Source organism: Gopherus evgoodei, chromosome 3, assembly GCF_007399415.2.
Source record: "Gopherus evgoodei ecotype Sinaloan lineage chromosome 3, rGopEvg1_v1.p, whole genome shotgun sequence".
Taxonomy (NCBI): domain Eukaryota; kingdom Metazoa; phylum Chordata; order Testudines; family Testudinidae; genus Gopherus; species Gopherus evgoodei.
Genome location: NC_044324.1, coordinates 39,715,158 through 39,740,296, shown reverse-complemented (window position 1 = coordinate 39,740,296; position 25,139 = coordinate 39,715,158). Strand labels below are relative to the sequence as shown.

The window sequence follows — 25,139 nt, the reverse complement described above, 5'->3', positions numbered from 1 at the left end:
TGAGCGGGACATCTTTTGGAACACTGTTTCTTATCCAAATTGGTCAGTAGGGGTTTTTGTGCTATCTGCGTGATCCTCCCCATCCTTCTAGAATTGTGCACATCCCCTTATAGATGCACTTTGGCTCTGCTATCTTCATATTCTTGGAAGATTCATTAAAAGGCTATCAGTGTGCTGAAGAAGCACTGAGCAGGGGAGGACTATGAACCAGTATGTAGACATCTGTGCTCTGCCACATTGGCTAGGAGAACATGACAACCTGGAGATAGCCACAGGTTCCTCATTATGTAATCTGGAGGAAAAACTAAAACTAGATGCCTCATTAGGAAGAAAAAATCATATGCGGTGATAACTCATTAAAAATCCAACTGGATATCTCCATGAAAAATAACAGTTAGGGGGACAGAAGATTGATCACCCTGTCTCTCTCAAACTGATACTTTTGCCTTTTATTGAGAATTACATGGAACATAGATATTTGTGAAATATACACCAAAGTACAAAAGGAAAGTAAAACCTTGACATCTTAAGGTGTATCCCACTGTTCCAATTAGCATGTGCCTCACTGATTTGCCCTTGAGATTTCATCTGACATGTGTTATGTTCCATCAGAGGACAGAAAAGTTATTTTTTCTAATTCTGATAATAAGCAGCTACTCCAAGTACATCAGGCTCCAAATAAAAAAACTACACACACCAGAAACCTTAATTTAAAAGTACAAGGCTTCACCATCAATCATGCTGAAAACCTCTGAGTCTATGGTTTTATCGGATTTTTTTTGTTTTGTTTTACTTTTCCATCCTTAGTGATAAATGTGGTGAATTTTAAATTAAGCACTAATGAAAATTCCTGTGTAAGCCAGAAGTGGTAAATTTATATCTAACTCCAGTGCAGGAGCGCTGATTTATGAACTACTGCTCTTCAATCATGTTAAAGCCCATCTCAAAGTGGGTGACCCAAAAGGCGCATACATATGGCATTGGACCAGTATGTGCACGTCACTCTGTCCTTGTGATTTCCCTGTTACTTCCATTTCTATAAGCTAGCAGGTAAGAAACTAGACCAGAAGCTTGCCCTTTCAGGACTCTTGACAATTTCAATCCCCTGCCTCTTTGGAAAACGGGAGCTAGAAAGAACAGAGCCATATGCACAACCAGAACAAATCCCACACCTGTTTGATAGAGAACTGGGATTTGAACTCTTAGATCCTGCAGTCTAAGTGTGGAATGATTGCTTTCCTTTTTCTGTATTGTGGAATATTTAATAATAAAAAAAAGGTGGGGCAAATTCAGACCTGGTGTATAGAGTTGTAATCTGCTTACCGTAAGTCTGAATTTGACCCATAGCTAAGTGTCAAGAAAGATAAATTTTGGATATATCCTATCAAGTAAGTATTTATTCAAATGATATGCTGCACTTCTCTGACTGAAATCACTGTCAGAATGGCACATCTCAACCTTGCAATACATTCAAGACTTCATACACAAGTATTACTTGGAAACTAGCTTTTAAATATTAATTTACAAGAGGAATGTAATATGATCTTAATTTTTCCCCACTGCTTTGCTTTTATTCACTGGTCAGTGAGGGTTCCTTCGTTAATCAGTGCTCTTGCTCAGCACTTGCCAAAGAGGTGTTCTCCGAAGTCTTACAATACTAACAGCCTCCTGAGTGGTAACATTCTCTTTCATTTCATTCTCGTCCTTTCCATTTCTTCAGAACCATCTCACTGTGTGGGGGGTTATTTTGTTGGCAGAACCCTTGCTCATATGTGCCACTGTCAGTTATGATCATACAGCACTGGCTCTCAGCGGCAGTACTCTCGTTCAATACTCGCCATGAGCTCTTCTTCAGAGTAATCGTACGATATTGGGGATTGCATCTCGGGCTTCTTGTTACTTCTGACTGGAAACCTGTAGGATGAGACAATGAAGTATCTTTACTGTAAAAGAAAATCAAGCTCTGTGAGACATAGTAAGCCCCTTATCCCTAACAGGGAATGAGAAACATCATTATTTGTGTGTGCAAAAGTCAAAACAAACCCATCCATCTTACTGAACCATGGATTCTGTAATGGTAAGCAGGCCTGCTTTTTCTGACCCAAAAGACATGTGGTGCTCATTAGTGATCTTTGGGTCACAGTGATTTCTGACAGGTTTCAGAGTAGCAGCCGTGTTAGTCTGTATCCGCAAAAAGAACAGGAGTACTTGTGGCACCTTAGAGACTGACAAATTTATTTGAGCATAAGCTTTCGTGGGCTACAGCTCACTTCATCGGATGCATGCAGTGGAAAATACAGTAGGAAGATAGACACAGAGAGAGAGAGAGAGAACATGAAACAATAGGTGTTACCATACACACTCTAACAAGAGTGCTCAGTTAAGGTGAGCTATTACCAGCAGGAGAGAAGAAAACTTTTTGTAGTGGTAATCAAAATGGTCCATTTGCAGCAGTTGACAAGAAAGTATGAGGAACAGTGAGGGGGCAGAGGGGGAAAGGAATAAACATGGGGGAAATAGTTTTACTGAAACAAGCACCAAGAAGAAACTGGAGTGATTTTCGATGGTATAATCGGAAGTGGAATGTTCATGTTACGTACGCTGACAATCCTAGAATTCACTCCTGCCCTTTCCTGTCTGAGCTAGGAGGGGTGGGAGAACAGTGGAGAGGTTTTGACCTTGCAAAAGTTACCGCAAACAGTTAACTCTACCTGGTAGGCCTGTTTTACCACTCCACAGAGCAGACAGCAGCCTGTTGGGCAGGCAGCTTGGAGCCTCTCCTGGCTGCAGATCTACACACACTTTTGAAACTGTGTAGAGCTGGAGGGCAAAGACCCTGGGCCTCTAGCCTTGTGTTCTCTTGAGTGATCACAATCTTGCACTCCCTGTGTCCTCTTGCCCCCAGAAAGCATAGGGGGACATGGGGCTAGCTTTGGCCCTAAAAAAGAGGCTGCATCTTGCTAATAGTGTTTAACAGCACACACATAATTAAATATGGAAATAACTGTCTCCCCAAATATTGCATGCAGCATTACCCCAGTGATTCAAGGGCACAATTCCTGTATCCCTAGTATAGGTGTATATGTCTGTGTGGGGCAGAGCCTAGGAGCATGTGCAGCACAGCAGAAACAACTTCTTCCCCCAGGCCCTCTTTATCCAAGTAGTGGCCTCAGCCCCCTATGAGAGCGCAGGGAGCCCCCTCCCTGCAGGCCAGAGACAGGAACCTGCTAGGGGTCTGAGGCACAGACGTACTGTGGATGCTATCAGGGGGCTCGTGCACATGTGGTAAAATAAAGACTTTTGAAAGAAAATTGCATAATTTTGAACTCTTGGGGTCAACTATACTGGATTAATCAAGAAATCCTGTATTCTAATCCTTGTTCTCGCATTATCTCCCTCTGTGGCATCAGGCGAGTCCATTTGCTTCTGTGCCTCACTTTCCCCATTTCTCAATGAGGGATAATATGGACCTAGCCCTCAGCAGTGCTGGGGACATTATTTCATAAATGTTTGTACAATGCTGCATGAAGCAACTATTTCTGTGACTCTACATTACCGCTAGTGCTGTGCTGCAGAGGAATGTCACTACGAAGGTAAAATGGTTTAATCCACAAGAGACTTTGTTCTCAATAAACTAAACTAAATTTTCCAGAGCTCCCAGTTCTGACAATACCTGCAGGTGAGTATTGCTGGGCCCTGTGTTTCATTCAGTGAAATGGGGTTTTGTAGCGCTTTCCCTGAAGTGGGTTTATTTTTGGTGTTTGTGGAGAAAAAACAAACAGGAAAGAGCTGATTTCTTCATATCCTGTGTATTTGGTACTTAAGCAGAGAGGTTTTTCATACCTAGCCTGGCTTCAACTACATCCCAGCAAATGGGACTTGATACCTAATGCCTATAAGTTTACACATGTGGGACTGGTAAATCCAAGTCAATGGTGTGAAAGCAGGGACGAATGGCCTGCATTGCTGATAGCATCATTTGCAGAGGAAAACCGATGACATGTTTGCCAGATGAAACCATACAGATAGTTCATATGCTGGACAGTAAGAGGTATAGAACACACTGAATTAGAACTGCAGTGAGCATCCCTGAGAACTCTTCTCTAACAGAAGCTTCTATTGATTCAATGTTTTCGTACCTCAATAGCTTTCATTGGTAGACTAGAGTTTTTCGCTATGAACAAGAATTCATTCCTAGTGTCGCTGAAAGGGACATACACCTAATGGCAATCAGTCCTGCAGTAAAAGCAGCAAAGAATCCTGTGGCACCTTATAGACTAACAGATGTTTTGGAGCATGAGCTTTCGTGGGTGAATACCCACTTCCTCAGATGCATGTAGTGGAAATTTCCAGGGGCAAGTATATATATGCTAGCAAGCAAGCTAGAGATAACGAGTTCAGTTCAATCAGGGAGGATGAGGCCCTGTTCTAGCAGTTGAGGTGTGAAAACCAAGAGAGGAGAAACTGGTTCTGTAATTGGCAAGCCATTCGCAGTCTTTGTTCAATCCTGAGCTGATGGTGTCAAATTTGCAGATGAACTGAAGCTCAGCAGTTTCTCTTTGAAGTCTGGTCCTGAAGTTTTTTTGCTGCAGGATGGCCACCTTAAGGTCTGCTATAGTGTGGCCAGGGAGGTTGAAGTGCTCTCCTACAGGTTTTTGTATATTGCCATTCCTAATATCTGATTTGTGTCCATTTATCTTTTTCCGTAGAGACTGTCCAGTTTGGCCGATGTACATAGCAGAGGGGCATTGCTGGCATGTGATGGCGTATATTACATTGGTGGATGTGCAGGTGAATGAACCGGTGATGGTGTGGCTGATCTGGTTAGGTCCTGTGATGGTGTCGCTGGTGTAGATATGTGGGCAGAGTTGGCATCGAGGTTTGTTGTATGGGTTGGTTCCTGAGCTAGAGTTATTATGGTGCGGTGTGCAGTTACTGGTGAGAATATGTTTCAGGTTGGCAGGTTGTCTGTGAGCGAGGACTGGCCTGCCACCCAAGGCCTGTGAAAGTGTGGGATCATTGTCCAGGATGGGTTGTAGATCCTTGATGATGCATTGGAGGGGTAATAATGTAATATACGCCATCATATGCCAGCTAGCATATATATACCTGCCCCTGGAAATGTCCACTACATGCATCTGAGGAAGTGGGTATTCACCCACGAAAGCTCATGCTCCAAAATGTCTGTTAGTCTATAAGGTGCCACAGGATTCTTTGCTGCTTTTACAGATCCAGACTAACACGGCTACCCCTCTGAGTCCTGCAGTAATTGCTTTGGAGCAGTTTTGCCCACAGCATTGCACTGATTGTATGTCAGTCCTTAGAATATAAAAAATTCTCATCTGTCTAGTTGTCCATTTGGAAAAAAAGTACCCTGATCTGGCTGTGTAAATGTCAGGAGCTGCAGATGTTGTCAATGGCTTTATTTTTCAAACATGCCAGCTGGCATGGCAGATATGTGAATTTCCCACCCGAGAGGCAGTTAATTTACTTTGCACAGTTTCTTCAACCACAAGTTCTACTGGCACCAACAGGTATTTAGCAAATGAGTCTTCTCTTGATTCCTTCATTCAATTTCCTTCTTTTAACAGAGGAAATTATTTGGTTTTTTTTTTCCACGTAATAAATAGATGAGAGTAACACTTAAAAGCAGTGTACAGGGCCCTAATACTTCATGATAGGAAAAGGAAATGTAGAAATATGATTTGAACCCACAACTGGCACATGATTTATTGATTGTAGCTCATCATGTGACCAGCCCTCTGCTAGTTTTATAGGAATGATGGATAAGAAACAGACCCTGGCAAAATTTCCAAAACTCTATTTCAAAACCTACAAACCATTGTTTCCATTAGTGTTTATGTAACTTTTTTCTAATTATTCTTGATGTCTGAGGCATGTCGACACAAGACACCTTACAGTGGCACAGCTCTACTGCTGCAGGCTGGAAGGTCTCTCACATAGCTGCTCTGCCAATGGGAGAGCTCTCCTGTTGACACCCAACGAGCAGCGGTAGCTGTGTCGGTGGTAGAAGCTCTCTCATCGACATAGCGCTGTGCACGCTCCCACTTATGCCGGCAAAACGTATGTTGCTCGGGGTGTGTGTTTTCACATCCCTGAGCAGCATAAGTTTTGCCGCCATAAGTGATCGTGTAGACACAGCTTTAGTCTTCATGGTGACCTTTACGATGAAAGAGGCTCTGTAAATAAAAAATGCAACATACTGAAAAATACATCAGCTGTCAACTTTTTTCTTGTTAAACAATCATGAATGAACAGGGCGGAGCATACTGCTAATGGGCTAGGACAATGGCTGGAAAAAAGCAAACAGCCCCATAGCCTTTATTTTCTTCCTCCAACCCTCATGGAAATGTGCACTAGAGTTTAACAGGGATGAAACATATACTGTCCTGCAGAAATAGAACATGGCTCCTCACACATTACTCTACTCTAAAGGTCTGAGTTCTCTGGTTTGCTAAGGCCACGTTGTGCTGCTTAAAATAGCCAGAGATGGTAGAGCATTCCCCCTGCACAGGAGATCTCTTGGGTGGAAGAAAGCTGGCAGCAATAGTAGCAGTCAGTCCCTGTGTTAAGCAAGAGAAGGGTGGGTCAGGGGAATTTTGGGGGTGGGGCATGGGTGGGACTGGGTCCGCTGAAGCAGAGCTCTACTATGCTGATCCTGCACTGTAACTAGTGGTGCAGAAGTTAAAGTAGGTCCCCAGCTGCTCTAATGTACCCCGGGGCTAGGTGGCTGAGGATCAGGAATTGTAACTGTCTGAGCTCAGTCTATTCCGTTGCAGTGATACCTTCTGACTTGGAACGGGAAAACCCCAGAAATTTTTCACCTGGTACACACAACCACATTAGCCCCTCAGCAATGATTTGAGTCATAGCACAAACTCAGGCACAGCTCACCACTCCAGACATTGTGACCTGGCGAATGGGATCGCAGTGCCACTCAGCTTTGGCCTGGCAGGAGTCATTCACGGAAACGTGGCCCTGCAGCTCTCCTTCACGACCCTGCCAGGTCACAATGCCATTTACCTTGGGGGCCCTCTCAAACAGGCACTCTGGGACAAACTACCCCTTTATCACTCACCCCCATGGAGCTGTCTCCTCCTACCCCCCAATTGGCACACCTGCCAATGGTATGTACTGTACATAAGGTACACAAAGCTGTGGGCTCCACTGATTTGGAAAACAGCAAGTCAACAACCTGGGAGGGAAAAGAATATAAAACACAGCTATTCAGTGGGAGGGAGAAAACTGGAAAGCAATAATGCAGACAGGAAACGGGCCAATAGCGTGCAACATACAAGACAAGAGTTTGCAGTGGAGCAGATCAGCACAAAAAGGCACAACTCCACCAGGAATACTGTGCTCATGTCTAGTCACCTCATTACTAGGAAAATATTAACAGTTTGGAGGGAGTTTACGGAACAGCAACAAAAATGCTTACGGGGCAGAGTGGCCCAATGAAGTGAGAGAAGGTGAAAAGAAGCAAATGTTTAATTTAACTGAGGAAGGGGAACAGGAGAGGAGACTACATCTATTTTAAGTGTGTTAATGCCAAGGAGGAAGAGCAATTATGGAGAGGCCATAGGATACACAGTAAATAGGATACAATGTGAGACAGGACAAGTTAAACTAAATACAAGGAAAATTTCCTGTTATCAAGATGCATTAGGCTGTGGCTTAATCTCCCACAAGGAAAAATGGCAGGAGTTCCTTTGCTTGAGAAACACACTAGGCCAGGGGTCAGCAACCTTTCAGAAGTGGTGTGCTGAGTCTTCATTTATTCACTCTAATTTAAGGTTTCGTGTGCCGGTAATACATTTTAACATTTTTAGAAGCTCTCTCTAAGTCTATTATATAACTAAACTATTGTATGTAAAGTAAACAAGGTTTTAAAAATGTTTAAGAAGCTTCATTTAAAATTAAATTAAAATGCAGATCTTATCAGTTTAGTGCAGTGGTTCTTAACCTGGGGTGCATGCACCCCCTGGGGGAGCGAGATGCCCTTTCTAGGGATGCAAGACAGGCGAGATTTTTTTTAGCAGGTGAATCATCAAAAACACAAATCAGGCACATAAGTACAACTACTTTCATCAAACCTACGTATTTATTAACATTATACATTTTTAATGATTACTGTAAATAACAAACCAAGTTTTAAAGTTGATTGTAGTGTAATTTTTGATAAGGGGAAGGAGAACATATTTTGAGAACTCCAGACTGTCAGCGGGCTGAGCGGGGCCGGGTACAGTGTATTAAATTGCTCCCCATAGGAATGTGCTACTTACGGTGTACTACTTATGGCTGCTAGTCCTGGTGCTCCAGAAGTAGCACATTCCTACAGGGAGAAATTTAATACACTACAGGCAGACAGCACGTCAGACTGGCAGTGGGCTGAGCGGCTGCCGTTCTGGGGTTCCGTCAGCTAGTTCCTGCTAGTTGGGGTCCCAGCTGCTGCCCCTGCTCAGCCCAGTGCCGGCCTCGGTGAACGGAACTGAGGAGGCTGAGTGGCTGGGACCTCAATGTGCCATTAAAAATCAGCTCGCGTGCTGCCTTCTGGCACACGTGCCGCAGGTTGCTGACCCCTGCACTAGGCAATGTACAACCTGGGAAATCCTGCCCTAGCAGAGAGATGGACTAGAGGCTCCACAAGTGATTTCATACTGTCACACCCTGGTGCTAAAGATGTAACGTGAGAGGAAGAGGAAGACCTGCCTTTCTGCGAAATGTCATATTGACATGTTACTTACTCACTGGCGGAGTTGTTCTTCTCTGGGTCCTGCATGCTTCTTGTTAAGGAGGCCTAGGAAAGAATAAATGGAGCAGTGTTGTCATATCTGAAATAAAACATTTGCAAATCTATAGCTACCTTTGCATGTGATGAGCCACATTGGCCCTGCCTTAGCACTCTATGCAACCTCAATGAAGGCAATCAAGGTGCCCAAGGTGTAAGAAACAGACCTGTTGTTTAGTTATGAAAGCCTCACTAGGTCACCTTCAGCATCTAAGGAGCCTGGGTGTCTTTGATCTGCAGATCTGAAATCATTAAATATTAACTGCCTCCTAATTTCCCTGTGAGACAGGTGAACATTAGAATGCCCAGTTCAAAGATGGGTAAATTGAGGCCTAGAGCGGTAATGTGATTGAAGAGAAGTTAAAAGCAAGCTGCCCTGATTCTTCTCATCTGACTAGTCTGAACATGTCCCTGAGGAGAAGCATTTCCCGTCACATACAAACCAGGAATCGCTCCTACAACTGGCACTTGTAGTTAGTTGGCATCGCTATGCCCCTTGCTGGCACCAACTGTCTTGCTGAGAGCTGATTTTATCTGTGACCCTTAGAAATCTTGGCCCAGGCCCAATATTCATTTTCTGTCAAAGAATGAAACTTGACTTACACAAATGTTCATAAAAAGCAATTTAAAACAACAGTGGATACAAGTCAAGGGAAATCCTACTTACAAATTTTTTTTCTCCTTGTTTTCCAGCTCTGGTTAATGTACACTTTGGAGATGTTACTGCAAAGAGCGAGTGGAGAGCAGGGTGGACCCAAGCAATGCACGAGTCGTACAGAACACCCTCTGCAATGCTGCAGTCTTACAGGGCATTTCCATTTATTATTTTTAAATGGAAGCACGTCCTTCTGTGTTACTGACTATGCAGATTTGCTTACAGAGTGTTAATTGCACAGTGATTGCAGGAAGAAAGCTGCCTTGGATGTTCATGTTTTCAGTGAGCAGGGCCGGCTCCAGGCACCAGCTCAGCAAGCAGGTGCTTGGGGCAGCAAAGGGAGAGGGGTGGCACCTCTGGCTCTTTGGCGGCAATTCGGCAGCAGGTCCGTCACTCCCTCTCAGAGCAAAGGACCCGGTGCCAAATTGCCACCAAAGACTGAGGTGGTGGCAGTAGAGCTGATCACGATCGCGGCTCCCCCCTGCCACACACACACCCCCAACCTGCTTGGGGCGGCAAAAACCCTGGAGCCGGTCCTGTCAGTGAGACAAGAAATGAATTGGGTGTGGGAGAGTTTCCCATTCTCAGTTCACCTTTTCTTTAATTAGAGAGGGACTAGAGACCCACCCTTCAAATGGGGTTTACAAAGCACAGAGTTAGAGGCCAGTCAAATGTGAATGCAGGCATGATCAGATCCGGGAGTTTGTTTAGGCTCAATGATGCTGATTTGTAATAAAATGAAAATTCATCAGCCTCGCCAGATGTGCTATGCTATTGAGAACAATGTCAAGGCCAGTGTTTTCGTTTTCATCTTCTTTCCCCCAAGTCCTTCTGTCTATCTGCTCTCACAGGAGGGTGGCTTCCAATAACACTTAGGCCTGGTCCACACTACGCTGTTAAACTGATTTTAACAGCGTTAAATCGATTTAACGCTGTACGTCCACACTACAATGCACTTTAAATCGATTTAAAGGGCTCTTAAAATCGATTTCTGTACTCCTCCCCAACGAGAGGAGTAACGCTAAAATCGATATTAACATATTGATTTAGGGTTAGTGTGGCCGCAAATCGAAGTTATTGGCCGGATAGTTTTAGTGATAACTACCCACAGTGCAACGCTCTGGAAATCGATGCTAGCCTTGGACCATGGACACACACCGCCGAATTAATGTGCCTAGTGTGGATGCGTGCAATCGACTTTATAATATCTGTTTAATAAAACCGGTTTAAGTTAATTCGAAATTATCCTGTAGTGTAGACGTACCCTCACACCGAGCCAGACCAATTTGAATTTTTAATTTAAAATTTTTAAATGATGGTCCTGAATCAGCAAATCTTGATTCCCAGGAGTTCACCTGATTCAGGGGAAGGGTCCAGCTGATGCAAAATGGACAAACTTGCATAAGGTGAGCAGACTTTGGCCTTGGCTTTCATTTTCTTTGCAGGAAAATGAAAAAGTAGCTTTGTCTCCAGAGAGGGAAGGAGAAAAGGCTTTCCTGGGAAAAATGAGACTGCAAACGGGGGTGGGGGGGGGAAATAGCATAATATTAAAGCCTCCTGCCCAGCTTACAGCCTGTGATTCAGCTTTGCTTGGCTTTTTCAGGCCCAGATAGTTTGAGAGATTACTTCATTGGGAGCAGCACTGTACATTACGATATGCCTACAGTGGGTGTGACTGCAGCTCAGGAAGACACACCTGAGCTAGCTTTAGGCCTGGTCTATACCTAAAAAGTTAGCTTGACCTAGCGACACTGCTCAGGACTGTGAAAAATGTCATGCCCTGTGCAGCACAGGGCGACTCACCCCCTCTGTAGATGCAGCTAGATAGAGGAGAGCCCACCTCTCCGGGGATGGAATTACTACAGTGATGGAACAACCCCTTCTGTTGCTGCAGTACGTGTCTACACTGCAGCACTTGTAGTGTCGATATACCTTTAATCTAGGTAGCTTGGGTACCTGAACAGTGAAGCTACAGAAGCACGGATAGGTTACCCACAGGACTAACCCACGCTGAAGTGGGCACTGCCACAACTGTTCCGGTGCCCAAGCTAGCTAGATTAGCCCAGCTAGCATTATCGCTATTTGAGCTACACTCGCATGCCGTGATTACAGAGTAATCACACATACCCTTAGTCACATGTTTAATTCCAGCTCAGTAAGGGCTGCTCTACATGCTGTTTTGCACCAAGTTAACTAAATTGAGCTCAACCCCAATTCAGTTAGATCTGTGCAACCCCCTTGCCTGGAAGCAGTTCTATGTGGATAAGCTGTGCCCATGTGAGGGTGTTACGCTGACTTCACTACAGCTGTTTTTATACTGATTTAGTTACGCTGGTGAAAAAAGTGTGTGCAGACAAGTTGTGAGTAATGACTGCCTCAAGGCTGGGATGGGTGTCTGGTACTTGTGACATTGCAAATCTTTGGCCTCTCTGTTAGGGGTTTACAAGGTAGGCAATTGGGTGATGGTGGCACTGGTCCATTAGCAACCGAGGACCAGATCTGTAAAGGCCTTTAGGTGCCTAAAGATGTAGTTCAGTGCCTAAAGATGTTTAACAATCTGGTCCCAGCTTCTTTCACACAGGCCACCAAAAGGTTGTTTATTTTTCTTTTGCAACGCTCTGTTTGGCCTGAGAAGACTTCTTAGACTAATAGGAAGCAGTCGCATGAGTCAGTGAGAGGCCCATTGGCGGGGTTGTGTGAAGAAATTGAAAATTTGCTCTGGTACTTTGCCACTATCTACACATTTTATGGAAGAAAAGAGAAACCTGCTCCCCCCTGACTCTCCAAAGGAACAAGGTATTGGTGGGATGGTATAAGGAGCAGTCTCAGAGTGGAGAACCCGAGTCCCCCTTCCTGTCTCTGCTGCTGTGGAACATACCATGATCTTGGCGTGCAGGAGATTCTTATTAGAGACAAAGGGCCAGAGCCACCTGCTGAACTCCTGGCGCAGGGCTGCGGGAGGAAGACACTCTGCCAAAGGGGTATTTAACATCACATCATCCCCTCCACTACAGACGACCAGAATAGCACCCAAAGAATGGGCGGCACTGTTCTGGGATGGGGAACAGAAGGGCCCTGTGACTTGCCCCACAACAGCACAAAGCTGGCATCACATGCAGTAACGCCTGTGAGAAGGCAGTACTGAAAACACAGCCTGCTCTCCCTCAGTGGACAGAGAGGGTGCAGCTCCTTGCACAAGCAGGTACGAATCTCGTCCCCAGTGGTAAAGTGGCAAAGAGCACTTCATTCCAACGACAGTATTAGGCCATGCCTACACTGCACTTTCGTTGGTAAAACTTTTGTCACTTGGGTGTGGGAAAAAAATAACCCCCTTTATCGATGAAAAGTGCCAGTCTGGACAGTGCTTTGTTGGCAGGAGACAAGGCTACCACCTCTTGTTGGGGGGGGGGGGTGATTTGATTTTGCTGGCAAGAGAGAGCTCTCTCTTGCCGACAAAAAGTGGTTACACCGAGTACCTTACGGCGGCCCTGCCGTAGTGGAAGAGCTGTGCCGCTGTAAGGTGTGCAGTGTAGGCATAGCCTTAATCATGAGCAGTGAATGGGACTATACACTTCTAGGGGCATTTGACTCTGCTCTTAGCTCCGGGAGAATGTAGCCAACATTCCCAGCTTCTAACACTTTTCTAGGCAGGAGGATGCTGGATGTTTTAAGGGTGTGTTTAAATTATACAACAGATTTTTTTTTCCCACTGTGGCTAACTCCTCCACACTGTGAGCTGTATGTGTTATGTGGGCGGAAGTGAGAATTAATTAGTCATCAGGACTGTCTCTGGTTAATAAAACCTGCTTCACAATGCAAAATTAGCTCCTACCTTCCAGGGGTGCTGGAACAATTTGTATAGTGGAGGTACTGAGAACCACTGAACCAAATTGTAAACCCTGTATATAATGGAAAGCGCTTTAAGCCAGAGGGTGCTGCAGCTCCCCCAGCACCTCTAGTTCCAGCACCTATGCTACCTTCTGTAAGGACCTCTTTCAGCAGCAACACTTATTTCTGAAGAGAAATGTGTATTAGTATATGTAGGTATCTACTACTATGTAATCTACTGCCTCAAGAAAAGCTCTGGGAAACAGAAAAGAGAGGAAGGTAAAATATGGTCTACACTTTCAGGTCTCTACCCATGCTTCTGTCTGATCTCAGTTCATCCCAGATGGGCAAGATGACATGGTCAGAATGACCAGGAGAAGGAGACGATCTTAGCAGTAGTTCAGGTCACACGGCATGAGATGTCCATTGAGTATGGCATGGAATAGACATAGAATGAAATCTAACTCCACCCAGGCGTGCTCATGTTAGTTGTAATTGTATGATGCACATGCAGCAGGTAACTTACATTAATGTTTTATTTGGGTTAGTGTGATGCACAAGGCTTCAATACTAGTGGGTCCCTGTCCTGCAGCTAAATGAATAATCACTGGGTTGTTTGGCACCTCTCCTATTTCAGTGAAGTGAAAAGTTAAATCTGTCAGCATCGTGTGATGCAGCTTTTAGCCTCTTTCTAATTCTCAACCAGACTGCAGAGCCTCCTCGTTTTCTTTCCATCCTATTTCCAGGTTGGGAAGAAGGTTTTGGCACATGGTGCTGAGTTTGGCTGGGATACAAATCACTAGAACACAGTAGATCAGTGGAGTTTCACTGGAGGGATGAATCTGAAGTCAGCATAGGAGTGTTACGACAGATGCTGACGGGAGCATCACTTAGGAAATGAAGAAGAATATGGGGAGCTCCCAGAGAATCCTTCCTCTAAAACGTTTGAGAACTAGAATTTTTTCTGATAGACTTCCTCCTCCCCACCCTCCATTTTTTTTGCTTTAGATCAGCAATCATTTACAGTACAGAAGCAGCAAAGTGAACCAAACACTCTGTAAAGACCAGAAAGTGATGTTGGTAGAAAAAACACCTCTGTCCTGGTGGCCATTCTGTTCAGCTGTCAGGGTGAGTGCAGCACAGCTGTGCCGTGATGACATAAGCTCTTTGAAAGCAGCATTCTTTTTAGTTAAGATTATAACACAACTACCGGTTTGCTTGTCCACTGGCCAAACTGCAAACTTGTGTTAAAATTAGGGGCTTGTGATCCACACACAAAAAAAGTGAATCATCAAGATCCAACTCTGGAAATTAACAAGGGGAGTTGTGCAGTTTGAAAAAAAATCTGTTTGTTTGGATTTTCCATCCAACCATTCCCGCAGCTGTAGCTAGGAGTTGATAGAATCACAGATGTTAGAGCTAGAAAAGCTCTATTTATTAGGTCATCTAATCCATTTCCCTGCCAACACAGGATAGTTCCCTACAGTATGTTTTTCTAGTCTTTTGGTCATGGAATGAGGGACTTGCCTTGAGGGCACGTTCGACTACTAACAGTAATTTTTAAATGTTGAAAATGATATTTAATAGTGTTGGAAATAAACAATGTATTTTATTCACTTTAAAAAGTATTTCAACAAGAAAAGGAACACTATTTAGTGACAATGTAAAAGTAGCTTTTTAGTGTGTGTGTACGTGTGCACACACCTGTGTGCAATGAAAAATGTCTCTTTGGACTATCCATACGAAATACAGAGCATAAATAAGATTCAGCTAACCAGCCACAAGGTGACACTGTTTCACACAATCTACTGAAAGAGCACTTATCTGGATGTAAAAAGGATACACTACCTTTCTGACCAAATCAGATTTCTAAAAGTACGTTACAATCAATTGGACTGTGACTACTAAGCATTGTGTACTACCATTAACTATACCATCCCATATGCAGTGCTGTAATGTAATCACTTTATGTCTCTATTAAGTAGGTGCTACTACAACACTGCAGAAAGCTATTTAAAAAAGATTGCTTGCACATTTTTCCATGTTAGGAAGCCAAGAGCGTGATGAATGAGGCCATGGCATCACAATCCTTTCTGGTTTCCATAGAGAGTTGCCATCATGTACTGTACTATGGCAGCTTTTGTAAAACCACAAATATTCTTTTTGAGCTGAGCAAAGAAAAGTGAGACAGAAAAACAAGAGTGATCGCTCAAGCACTAGATGGGTGAGTGGGTGGCTGAAATTAAATGGAAGTTTAAAAAAGTGTGGTTTCAGAGTGGTAGCCGTGTTAGTCTGTATGAGCAAAAACAATGAGAAGTCCTTGTGGCACCTCAGAGACTAACAAATGTATTAGGGCTTGTCTACATCACAAAGTTGCAGCGCTGGTGAGGGGGTTACAGTGCTGCAACTTAGGAGGTGTACACATCTGCAGGGCATCACCAGCGCTGCAACTCCCTGTTTGCAGCGCTGGCCGTACTCCCGTTTTGTCTCGGGTGTAGAGGATCCAGCGCTGGTGATCCAGCGCTGGTAATCAAGTGTAGACACTTACCAGCGCTTTTCTTGACCTCCGTGGAATAAGCAGGTATCCCAGCATACCTGAGGAAGCCTCTGGTAATCAAGCAGGTCTCCTTCCCCGGTTTGCTCTCGCGTTCCCCGAACCCCGAGCAAGCAGGTCTCCTTCCCTGCGGTTTGCTCTCGCGTTCCCCGAACCCCCGTGCAAGCAGGTCTCCTTCCCTGCGGTTTGCTCTCGCGTTCCCCGAATCCCCGAGCAAGCAGGTCTCCTTCCCTGCGGTTTGCAGGAGGGTTCGGGGAACGCGAGAGCAAACCGCGGCGAAGCTGGTCTCCTTCCCCGGTTTGCTCTCGCGTTCCCCGAACCCCTGAGCAAGCAGGTCTCCTTCCCTGCGGTTTGCTCTCGCGTTCCCCGAACCCCTGAGCAAGCAGGTCTCCTTCCCTGCGGTTTGCTCTCGCGTTCCCCGAATCCCCGAGCAAGCAGGTCTCCTTCCCTGCGGTTTGCAGGGGGGTTCGGGGAACGCGAGAGCAAACCGCAGCAAAGCTGGTCTCCTTCCCCGGTTTGCTCTCGCGTTCCCCGAACCCCCCTTGAAGCCGCCCAACAGCGCTGCAGTGTGGCCACATCTAACACCACTTGCAGCGCTGGTTGCTGTAAGTGTGGCCACTCTGCAGCACTGGCCAGCGCTGCAAAATTGTAGATGTAGACATGTAGACATACCCTTAGTCTCTAAGGTGCCATAAGGACTCCTTGTTTTTTTTAAAAAGGAATGGTGACTGCTGTCAGTGATCCAGGGGTCCCAAAGAATAAGATTCGGGAGATTTGGGTTATATTCCTAACTCTGCTGCTAGCCTCAGTTTCTCTATCTCTATAATCAGAATAATACCAGTCTATGTATGAGAACTGCTTTGAAATTTCAGATGAAAATGCTTAGTGCTCCAGATTGCAAAGGAAAAAAACCCTGACCTAACCTGAGAGTTAATTCTCTTTGCAACACCCCTGTAATTGTTTCTCTTCAAATGACTTGGGGTGGGGAGAAAGAGGGAAGTTGAGTGCTTTTGTCAATTGTGTTAGCTCAGTTGAGGTAGGTTAACATAACTGAAAACTCTTCTTTCTACCGGTGTAGATACAAGCTGACAACTTTGAAGTCATGGTAGCCAATCACGTTGAATCCTAGGCTCCTCACTATTTTAAGCCAATGGTGCACAAGCCTCTGTCCATGGGTGCCTTCAACCACTGGGGTGTTTCTTGTGGCTCCTCACTTTCTGCAGACTGTATGCTGTAATTTAAAAGTATTCTGTTTGAACCAATGCAGACCTGTCCTAGGGCCAGACGGTACCCTCCTCTCCTACCCTGAGTACCACCTTACTCTCCAAGGCATTGTCATCATGCAGGTCTCATCATGAGTCAGAGGATCAGAATCTTGCCTATTGTGAGTCTGTAGAGAGTTATCTCTCAAAGCACTAGTTTCAGGCTCTGAACTGACCCTGATTTATCTGTGTGGTGCTAACTCTGAAACCTAATGATGATGGTGTAGATGTCAACATTCTTCACTAATATTTAAGTGAAATATCCAATTGATATGAATAGCCACTAGGGCAGGTATCAGAAATTATAGAAAAGATATGAAAAATATTAGGTGAATGGCTAATACCTTTAGAATACTTGAGCATATCTGTGAAGGAGAGGCATACTGGCAAAAGTAAGTTGGAGAGGGCAGAAAGGTACTGGGTTAGATAGATAGATCCTGCAAGGAGTTTCAGCATCATCTTGTAAAAGGCTAAAAATAGTGCATGGTATCACATATCAGTATATGCATGTATCCACTTAGACTTAATTAGATGAATTCAGACATGTCTGCTTCAGCCTTAATTCTTCATTTCTTGGACCTTTATTGATTTGTCAGTTCAGCATTTTTTACTAATACCTACTCTTATGGATTAACTTTCTCTGGTTTATTTTTATTAAAAAAAAAGTAACCCTGTTCATTACCTGTCATGACTTACTATAGTTTGCCAATTTATGTTATAAATAAGAATATACAGAATAGTAAAAACGTAGCTACTTAAAAAGAAGCCTACACATATGGGCCAAATTTCAGCTGAGCTGTCTTATTTTAAAAAACACCACCACCAATATTTGAGTGCACATGCTGGAACAAAAATATAGAGCCACATCCTCTAGACCTTACATGAGTAAAGATTAACTAGTGAAGTCAAGTAATTCTCACTCATGAGCAATCCCATTATGTGAGTAAAGGTTCTAGGATCAAGCCTTAATTTTAAAATTGAGTGTGTTTGAGTTATATATCTATTTTTCTGTGATGTCTAAATAAGACTTCGCTTTGAGGTGTGGTTTTTTGTTTGTTCTTTTTAATGTGCCCATGCTTATTGTTGACAAAATAATTACTCTGTTAGGAAACTATATCAATGTTATCATTACCCCTTGCAAAAACAGAGTTTTACAATGGAAATATGAATATACTCAAAGTGAGACTGTCAGGGCTTTAGGTTATGCTAAATGGAAGCTTAAAAGTTGTTAGGCATCTGATGGGGGGAAAGTACTCTAAAAACAGTAACAGATTGAATTCTAAATATTTATCAGTGTGTTCCCACAATTTTTGTAGTCCCGCCTGCAGCAGCATCTAACAAACAGATCACTGTTGTTGGTGCCCTGGGTATCATACTAAGGTGATACAGAAATTGAAGTTAATGTTGTCTTTGTTGGATAGGAAGAGAGCCCTGTTAATTTCCGCTCTATTCACAAGAAAATTCAATAGTTGCTGTACAGAATAAGACTGAGGTGTTGGTGGGTTTTTTTTTAAGATGGTACCATTGTTACTGAAATGAACTGGCAAACATTAAAAGGTACCGTATCTATATATATGTTCAGGTTCAAAACTATTGCTTACATGACTGAACAAAGTAAATAAAGCACACAGCACAGCTCACATTCTTTCATGACACTAGGATTCTTTTACAAGGAATTAATCAAAGGAGGAAAAAACCTTTTAATGGAGCACAGAAAACTGAGACTGGCATGACCCTTTCATGATTATATTTCCCCTAAAAGAGATAAGGAATTTGGAAGAGCAACAGAAATGATAAAAGGGCTGTAGGGAATGATTTGTCAGGAAAGATAAAAATAACTGACTATGTTATAGCTTGGCAAACCACCGGCTACGTCGACTGATATTACGATAGACTTTTCTAATGTACACAAGGCCTAAGTAGAGAACCAGCAATGGAAAGAGAACTATCTAAGGGCTCACCCCACAACTTTAGCTGAAGGGCATAAACACCTAAGAGAGATGGAGAAGGAGCTACAACTAAGAGTAAAAGGATTAAATGAAAAACAGGCGAATTAAGCTATGCAAATCTTCCTATAGAAAGGGGAGAGCCCTATAGCTTGGGATGCTGATCTGCAGATGTTATAGCAGGGGTCGGCAACCTCTGGCACGTGGCGAGCCAGGATAAGCACGCTGGCGAGCCAGGCCAGTTTGTTTACCTGCCACGTCAGGGGGTTGGCCTATCATGGCTCCCACTAGCCCTGGTTCGCCATCCCATGCCAATGGGGGCGGCGGGAAGCAGCGTGGGCCAAGGGATGTACTGTCTGCAGCTTCCCACTGCCCCCATTGGCCTGGAGCAGCGAACTGCGGGCAGTGGGAGCCGCGAGCAGCCGAACCTGTTGAGGCGGCAGGTAAACAAACTGGCCTGGCCCGCCAACGTGCTTACCCTGGCAAGCTGTGTGCCAGAGGTTGCCGACCCCTGTGTTATAGGAACTGGTTCTGCATTGAACTCAGGGAACTGGGTTAGCTGGGACACCCCTCCCATGGAGGCAGGCTAACTAGGACTCCCAGAAGAAATTAAATAGATAGGGGACCTGCAAGGGAAATGGGTTTGCTGGGTGATAGGTTATAGGGGGACTTTCATGGGGGGCATGCTGGCTGGACTCTAGGGCATGCTGTTAGAATGGGAGTCCAAGTGAGGGATGGGGCTAGGTGGATCCTCAGGGCAATGGATCAGATAGGAGCCTGGAGGGATGGGGCTCCCTGGATCCCAAGCGCATGGGTTGATGGGGTCCTGAGGGTGGCCTAGAGGGCACACCAGGGGCAGGATAGGCTGTCTGACACCTTCACCCTTGGGATCTGTGGGTGGGCTGGCTTTCCTCCCAGACAATGGGCCCCAGGCCAGGGGAGTAGAGTGGGCTCCTGGGGGAGTTGGGCTGGCTGGATCCATGAGTGATGAATCCTGGGACAATGTGTTAGGGGGGAACTGAGAGGATGGGCTGTCTGGATCCCAGGGGGACAGGTTAAAGGGGGCCCTTGGGTACAGGCTGGCTGGATCCTAGGGTGATGGGCCCCAGGAGGAACTGACTCTGGCTGGCTGGGGCCCTGGATGGATGGGCTGGTGGGATCCAATGGTGCTGGAACTAGGGCTGCTGGGGATGCTGCTGTACCCCCTGTCTTTGAGGTATAACAAACACCAAAAACATGGTTTCCATCACCAGCACCTCCACTATAAAAACTGCTCTAGCACCTCTTGCTGGATCCCAGGGTGATGGGCCCCTGGGGGGGGGGCTGGCTGGATCCCAGGCAGATGGGCCCTGGGGGGTGGGCCGGCTGGATCCCGGGGCGCTGGGCCCCAGGGGAACGGGTTACTGGGGCCTCAGGCCGGGCTAGCTAGATCCCAGGATGCTGGGCCCCAGGAGGACGGGTTACTGGGCCCTGGGGCCCGGCTGGCTGGATCCCAGGGCGCTGGGCCCCATAGAGCTGGACTAGCTGGATCCCAGGGCGCTGGGCCCCAGCGGGACGGGTTACTGGGGCCCGGGGCCAGGCTGGCTGAGCCCCGCCTCCCCTCCACCTAGCTGCCTGGGCTCCGCTCCCGCCCGCCTTTCGGGAGTGGGGTGTCACTTACCGGCTGGTCCCCTCCGGCGGCACCGCTGCCCCGGCCGCTCCCTCCTGCTGCCGCCGCTGCCCTTGGGTGCCGGTAGTGGCCGGCCCAGGAGTCCCCGGCGGGCCCCCGGTGAGCCGGGCCCGGGCTGGGGGGCAGCGCGCCCGGCTCCTCGCACTCAGCCAGCACCTCCTCCAGCAGCTCCCAGTCCGAGTCCTCCGCCGGCTGCGGCCGCCGCAGGCTGCTGCTGGGCAGCTCGGTGGGGGCGGGCGCCTGGCTGCCCCTGGCCTCCTCGCCCTGCCCGCTGGGGGCGCTGCTGCTTCTGCCCCGCCTGCCGGGACGACCCGCGCCGGGGCTGCAGCTCCGCTTCCTCCTGCTCCTGCTGCTGCCGCTGCCCATGCTGCCGCGGCTGCCCCCCGGGCGGCGGTGCTGGCGGGGCCTCCTAACGGGGTGACTCGCCTGGCCGGGATTCCAGAGGCCAGCTGCTGCCGCTGCCTCGGAGCATCCTGGCTGATCCCGGACCTCCTCTCTCCCTTCTCTGCCTCCCCCTTGTTTGCCTCGAGGGACCAAAGAAAAGCACTTTCCTTAGAAGTTAAGCGACTGACTCCTCCTGGGGAAGGTCCAGTAGTGGCAGCCAGTGAGCACAGGAGCAGCAGCCAGGGAACCTGCCCTCCCAGCTGCAAGGAAAGGAAATCGACTGTTTGGAAGCTGCGAATCCCAAGAATTTACCCTCGAGAAGGAACCAACTGGGTGTAACCTCGCCGTGTGTGAACATGGAGCCAGTTCAAAAACAGTCTGGAAAAAAATCTTCAAAAAAGGAAATACCACAAAGCCGTGCTCACAACTTCAATCTGCTGTTGGGTCTAGTCGGTGGAAACTATGACAAATAAACATATATTTATTTTCGTGTGTGTGTGCGAGAGAGCCTGGACTGGAAAGTGAAAGGAGAGAAGAACTCAAAGCAAAAACTTTAGATTTGGATTTAGATTCAAACTTCAGCTTAGTCCAGAGAAATTCAGCCCTTTCCTCTTCACTCTTTCCCCAGCACAATGTTTTCATATTCTCTCATGCTTTCAAATTCAGTTCATTTAAGGGCAGGATAAAAAAAATAAGCTATTTATACAACATATTTGGACTCTTGAACATAACCAGGGCACTGGTGGGATTAATTGCAGAATAATTATGGCTTTTGGACTGTAGGAAAGGACTGTGCTCTTTCGAAATGGCCCTTTCTAAAATGTGAATCAGATATTTTCTCAGCCTGTTCTGCTTTTTGGTAACTAAAATCCCACAGTAACTCATTAAAAAAATGTAATATAAATTACAAATAAAAATATACATTGATCCTTGGTTCACATTTCTCAAGGGGACAATAAATTGTTTCATATTATCTCCTTTTTTAATATGTGCTGTGTTTCACACCCCAGATGCATGCGATCTAGCCAAAAAACTCATACTTTGGTTTCAGATGGCTGTTATAGATCTCCAGATAGTGTACAGGCTAGTCATGCAAATTCTTCTTAAGCCTGATCTGCCCTAGCAAATTAACGATTACGAAAAATGGTTTTCAGTAGCAGCTTCTCTGGACTGGTATAGAAAATGGGCTTACGCTACACAAAACAATGTCTAATCCTATTACAACCTCACTTTGGGATGGACACCAGACCATTATAAACAGACCCAAATCCTGCCCCACATAGACTCATAGACTCTAGGACTGGAAGGGACCTCGAAAGGTCATCGAGTCCAGTCCCCTGCCCTCATGGCAGGACCAAATACTGTCTAGACCATCCCTAATAGACATTTATCTAACCTACTCTTAAATATCTCCAGAGATGGAGATTCCACAACTTCCCTAGGCAATCTATTCCAGTGTTTAACTACCCTGACAGTTAGGAACTTTTTCCTAATGTCCAACCTAAATCTCCCTTGCTGCAGTTTAAGCCCATTGCTTCTTGTTCTATCATTGGAGGCTAAGGTGAATAAGTTTTCTCCCTCCTCCTGATGACACCTTTTAGATACCTGAAAACTGCTATCATGTCCCCTCTCAGTCTTCTCTTTTCCAAACTAAACAAACCCAATTCCTTCAGCCTTCCTTCATAGGTCATGTTCTCAATACCTTTAATCATTCTTGTTGCTCTTCTCTGGACCCTCTCCAATTTCTCCACATCTTTCTTGAAATGCGGTGCCCAGAACTGGACACAATACTCCAGTTGAGGCCTAACCAGCGGAGAGTAAAGCGGAAGAATGACTTCTCGTGTCTTGTTTACAACACACCTGTTAATGCATCCCAGAATCACGTTTGCTTTTTTTGCAACAGTATCACACTGTTGACTCATATTAAGCTTGTGGTCCACTATGACCCCTAGATCTCTTTCTGCCATACTCCTTCCTAGACAGTCTCTTCCCATTCTGTATGTGTGAAACTGATTGTTCCTTCCTAGGTGGAGCACTTTGCATTTATCTTTATTGAACTTCATCCTGTTTACCTCAGACCATTTCTCCAATTTGTCCAGATCATTTTGAATTTTGACCCTGTCCTCCAAAGCAGTTGCAATCCCTCCCAGTTTGGTATCGTCCGCAAACTTAATAAGCGTACTTTCTATGCCAACATCTAAATCATTGATGAAGATATTGAACAGAACCGGTCCCAAAACAGACCCCTGCGGAACCCCACTTGTTATACCTTTCCAGCAGGATTGGGAGCCATTAACAACTACTCTCTGAGTACGGTTATCCAGCCAGTTATGCACCCACCTTATAGTAGCCCCATCTAAATTGTACTTTCCTAGTTTATCTATAAGAATATCATGCGAGACCGTATCAAATGCCTTACAAAAGTCTAGGTATATCACATCCACCACTTCTCCCTTATCCACAAGGCTTGTTATCCTATCAAAGAACGCTATCAGATTAGTTTGACACGATTTGTTCTTTACAAATCCATGCTGGCTATTCCCTATCATCTTACCACCTTCCAAGTGTTTGCAGATGATTTCTTTGATTACCTGCTCCATTATCTTCCCTGGCACATGCTTCTAAGCTCCTCTGAGTCTGGGTAGTGACTGGTATGGTTCCCAGTTATGAGTCTGTCAGGCATACTCCCAGGAGCACACCATAAGTTTTGCACCCTTTTAGAGCAGTGGGATCCCACAGTTCAGTTACCTCTATCCTCTAGGCCAATGACCCAGCTCTCCTGAATCCCCAGTTAGTTAGATATGTTCCCTCCCAGAGATCACCTGGCTCTGAGAACTCTGATTTCTAGTTAAACCCTTCAGGGCCAACATGGCAGGAAAGCAAGGGAACACAAGTGTAGCAAAGGAATTTCATAACCACAGACACTTTACTCGGAGGCTACGTCTGGACTACCCACCGTATCGGCGGGTTAAAATCGATTGCTCGGGGATCGATATATCGTGTCTCATCTAGACGCAATGTATCGATCCCCGAGCTCGCTTATATCGATTCCAGAACTTCACCAACCCCAACAGAGTTGCGGAATCGACAGGGGGAGCCGCGGACATTGATCCCGTGCGGTGAGGACGGGTGAGTAATCCGATCTTAGATATTCGACTTCAGCTATGTTATTCACGTAGCTGAAGTTGTGTATCTAAGATCGATTTCCTTCCGTAGTGTAGACCAGCCCTTAGGCTCAGTGGCATAGCCAGGTTTTCAGTGTAAGGGCAGCAAACATAAAAAAGGCACCCTCCCTGGGCTTCTCCGCTGGCCATGCCCCCTGACCGGAAACCACCCCTCCACTCACCTTCCGTCCTGCGCTGCCACCTGTCCCTGGCCTGCTCCCAGCGCTGGGCGCGCTCCATGCTGGGCTTGCCAGCCAAGTGGCCTTAAAGGCCAAGTGGCCCTTTCGCCTCCCCCTGCCAGCTGTATTAGCAAGGGGCAGGGGGGGCTGGAGCCCTAAGCTGAGGAGCTGGCCCCCTCGCTTCTCCGGCCGCATTTGCCGCCCCCACATGGCTCCTCCGGCAGTGGTGCCGGTAGCGCTGGCCAGCAGGTGCTGTTTCCGCACCGGCCAGCAGGCCCCGCCCCACGGCTCCTCTGGCCATGCTGCTGGCAGTACTGGTCAGCAGGTGCTGCTTCCGCGCCTGCCGCCCTGAGGGGAAGCGGCTGCTTCCACTGAACCCTGCTAGCTACGCTACTGCTTAGGCTATGTCCACACTGCAGACCTTACGGCGGCAGAGCTGTACCACTACAGCTGCACCACTGTAAGTTCTCCCATGCAGCTGCTCTATGCTGGCTGGAGAAAGTTCTCATGTCGGCATAGTTAAACCACCCCCAGTGAGCGGTGGTCACTATGTCAGCAGGAGAGTGTCTCCCACCGACATAGCACTGTCAACACCTACGCTTCTGTTGGTGAAACTTATGTTGGTCAGAGGTGTGTGTTTTTTCACACACACCTGACCGAAAAATGTTTTACCGACAAAAGTGTTAGTG

General features: G+C 46.2%; 1 protein-coding gene across 1 annotated transcript; it reads right to left on the bottom strand.

Annotated features, from left to right (window-relative positions):
- Positions 1-426: 426 nt before the first annotated feature.
- Positions 427-21,511, bottom strand: CYS1 (cystin 1). The gene is made up of 3 exons (XM_030555442.1): positions 20,715-21,511; positions 8,766-8,818; positions 427-1,914 (listed from the first exon to the last, which is right to left on the bottom strand). Exons 1-3 carry the CDS (start codon positions 21,087-21,089, stop codon positions 1,809-1,811), a joined length of 534 nt encoding a protein of 177 aa, XP_030411302.1. The 5' UTR covers positions 21,090-21,511; the 3' UTR covers positions 427-1,808.
- Between the last annotated feature and the right edge of the window lie 3,628 nt (positions 21,512-25,139).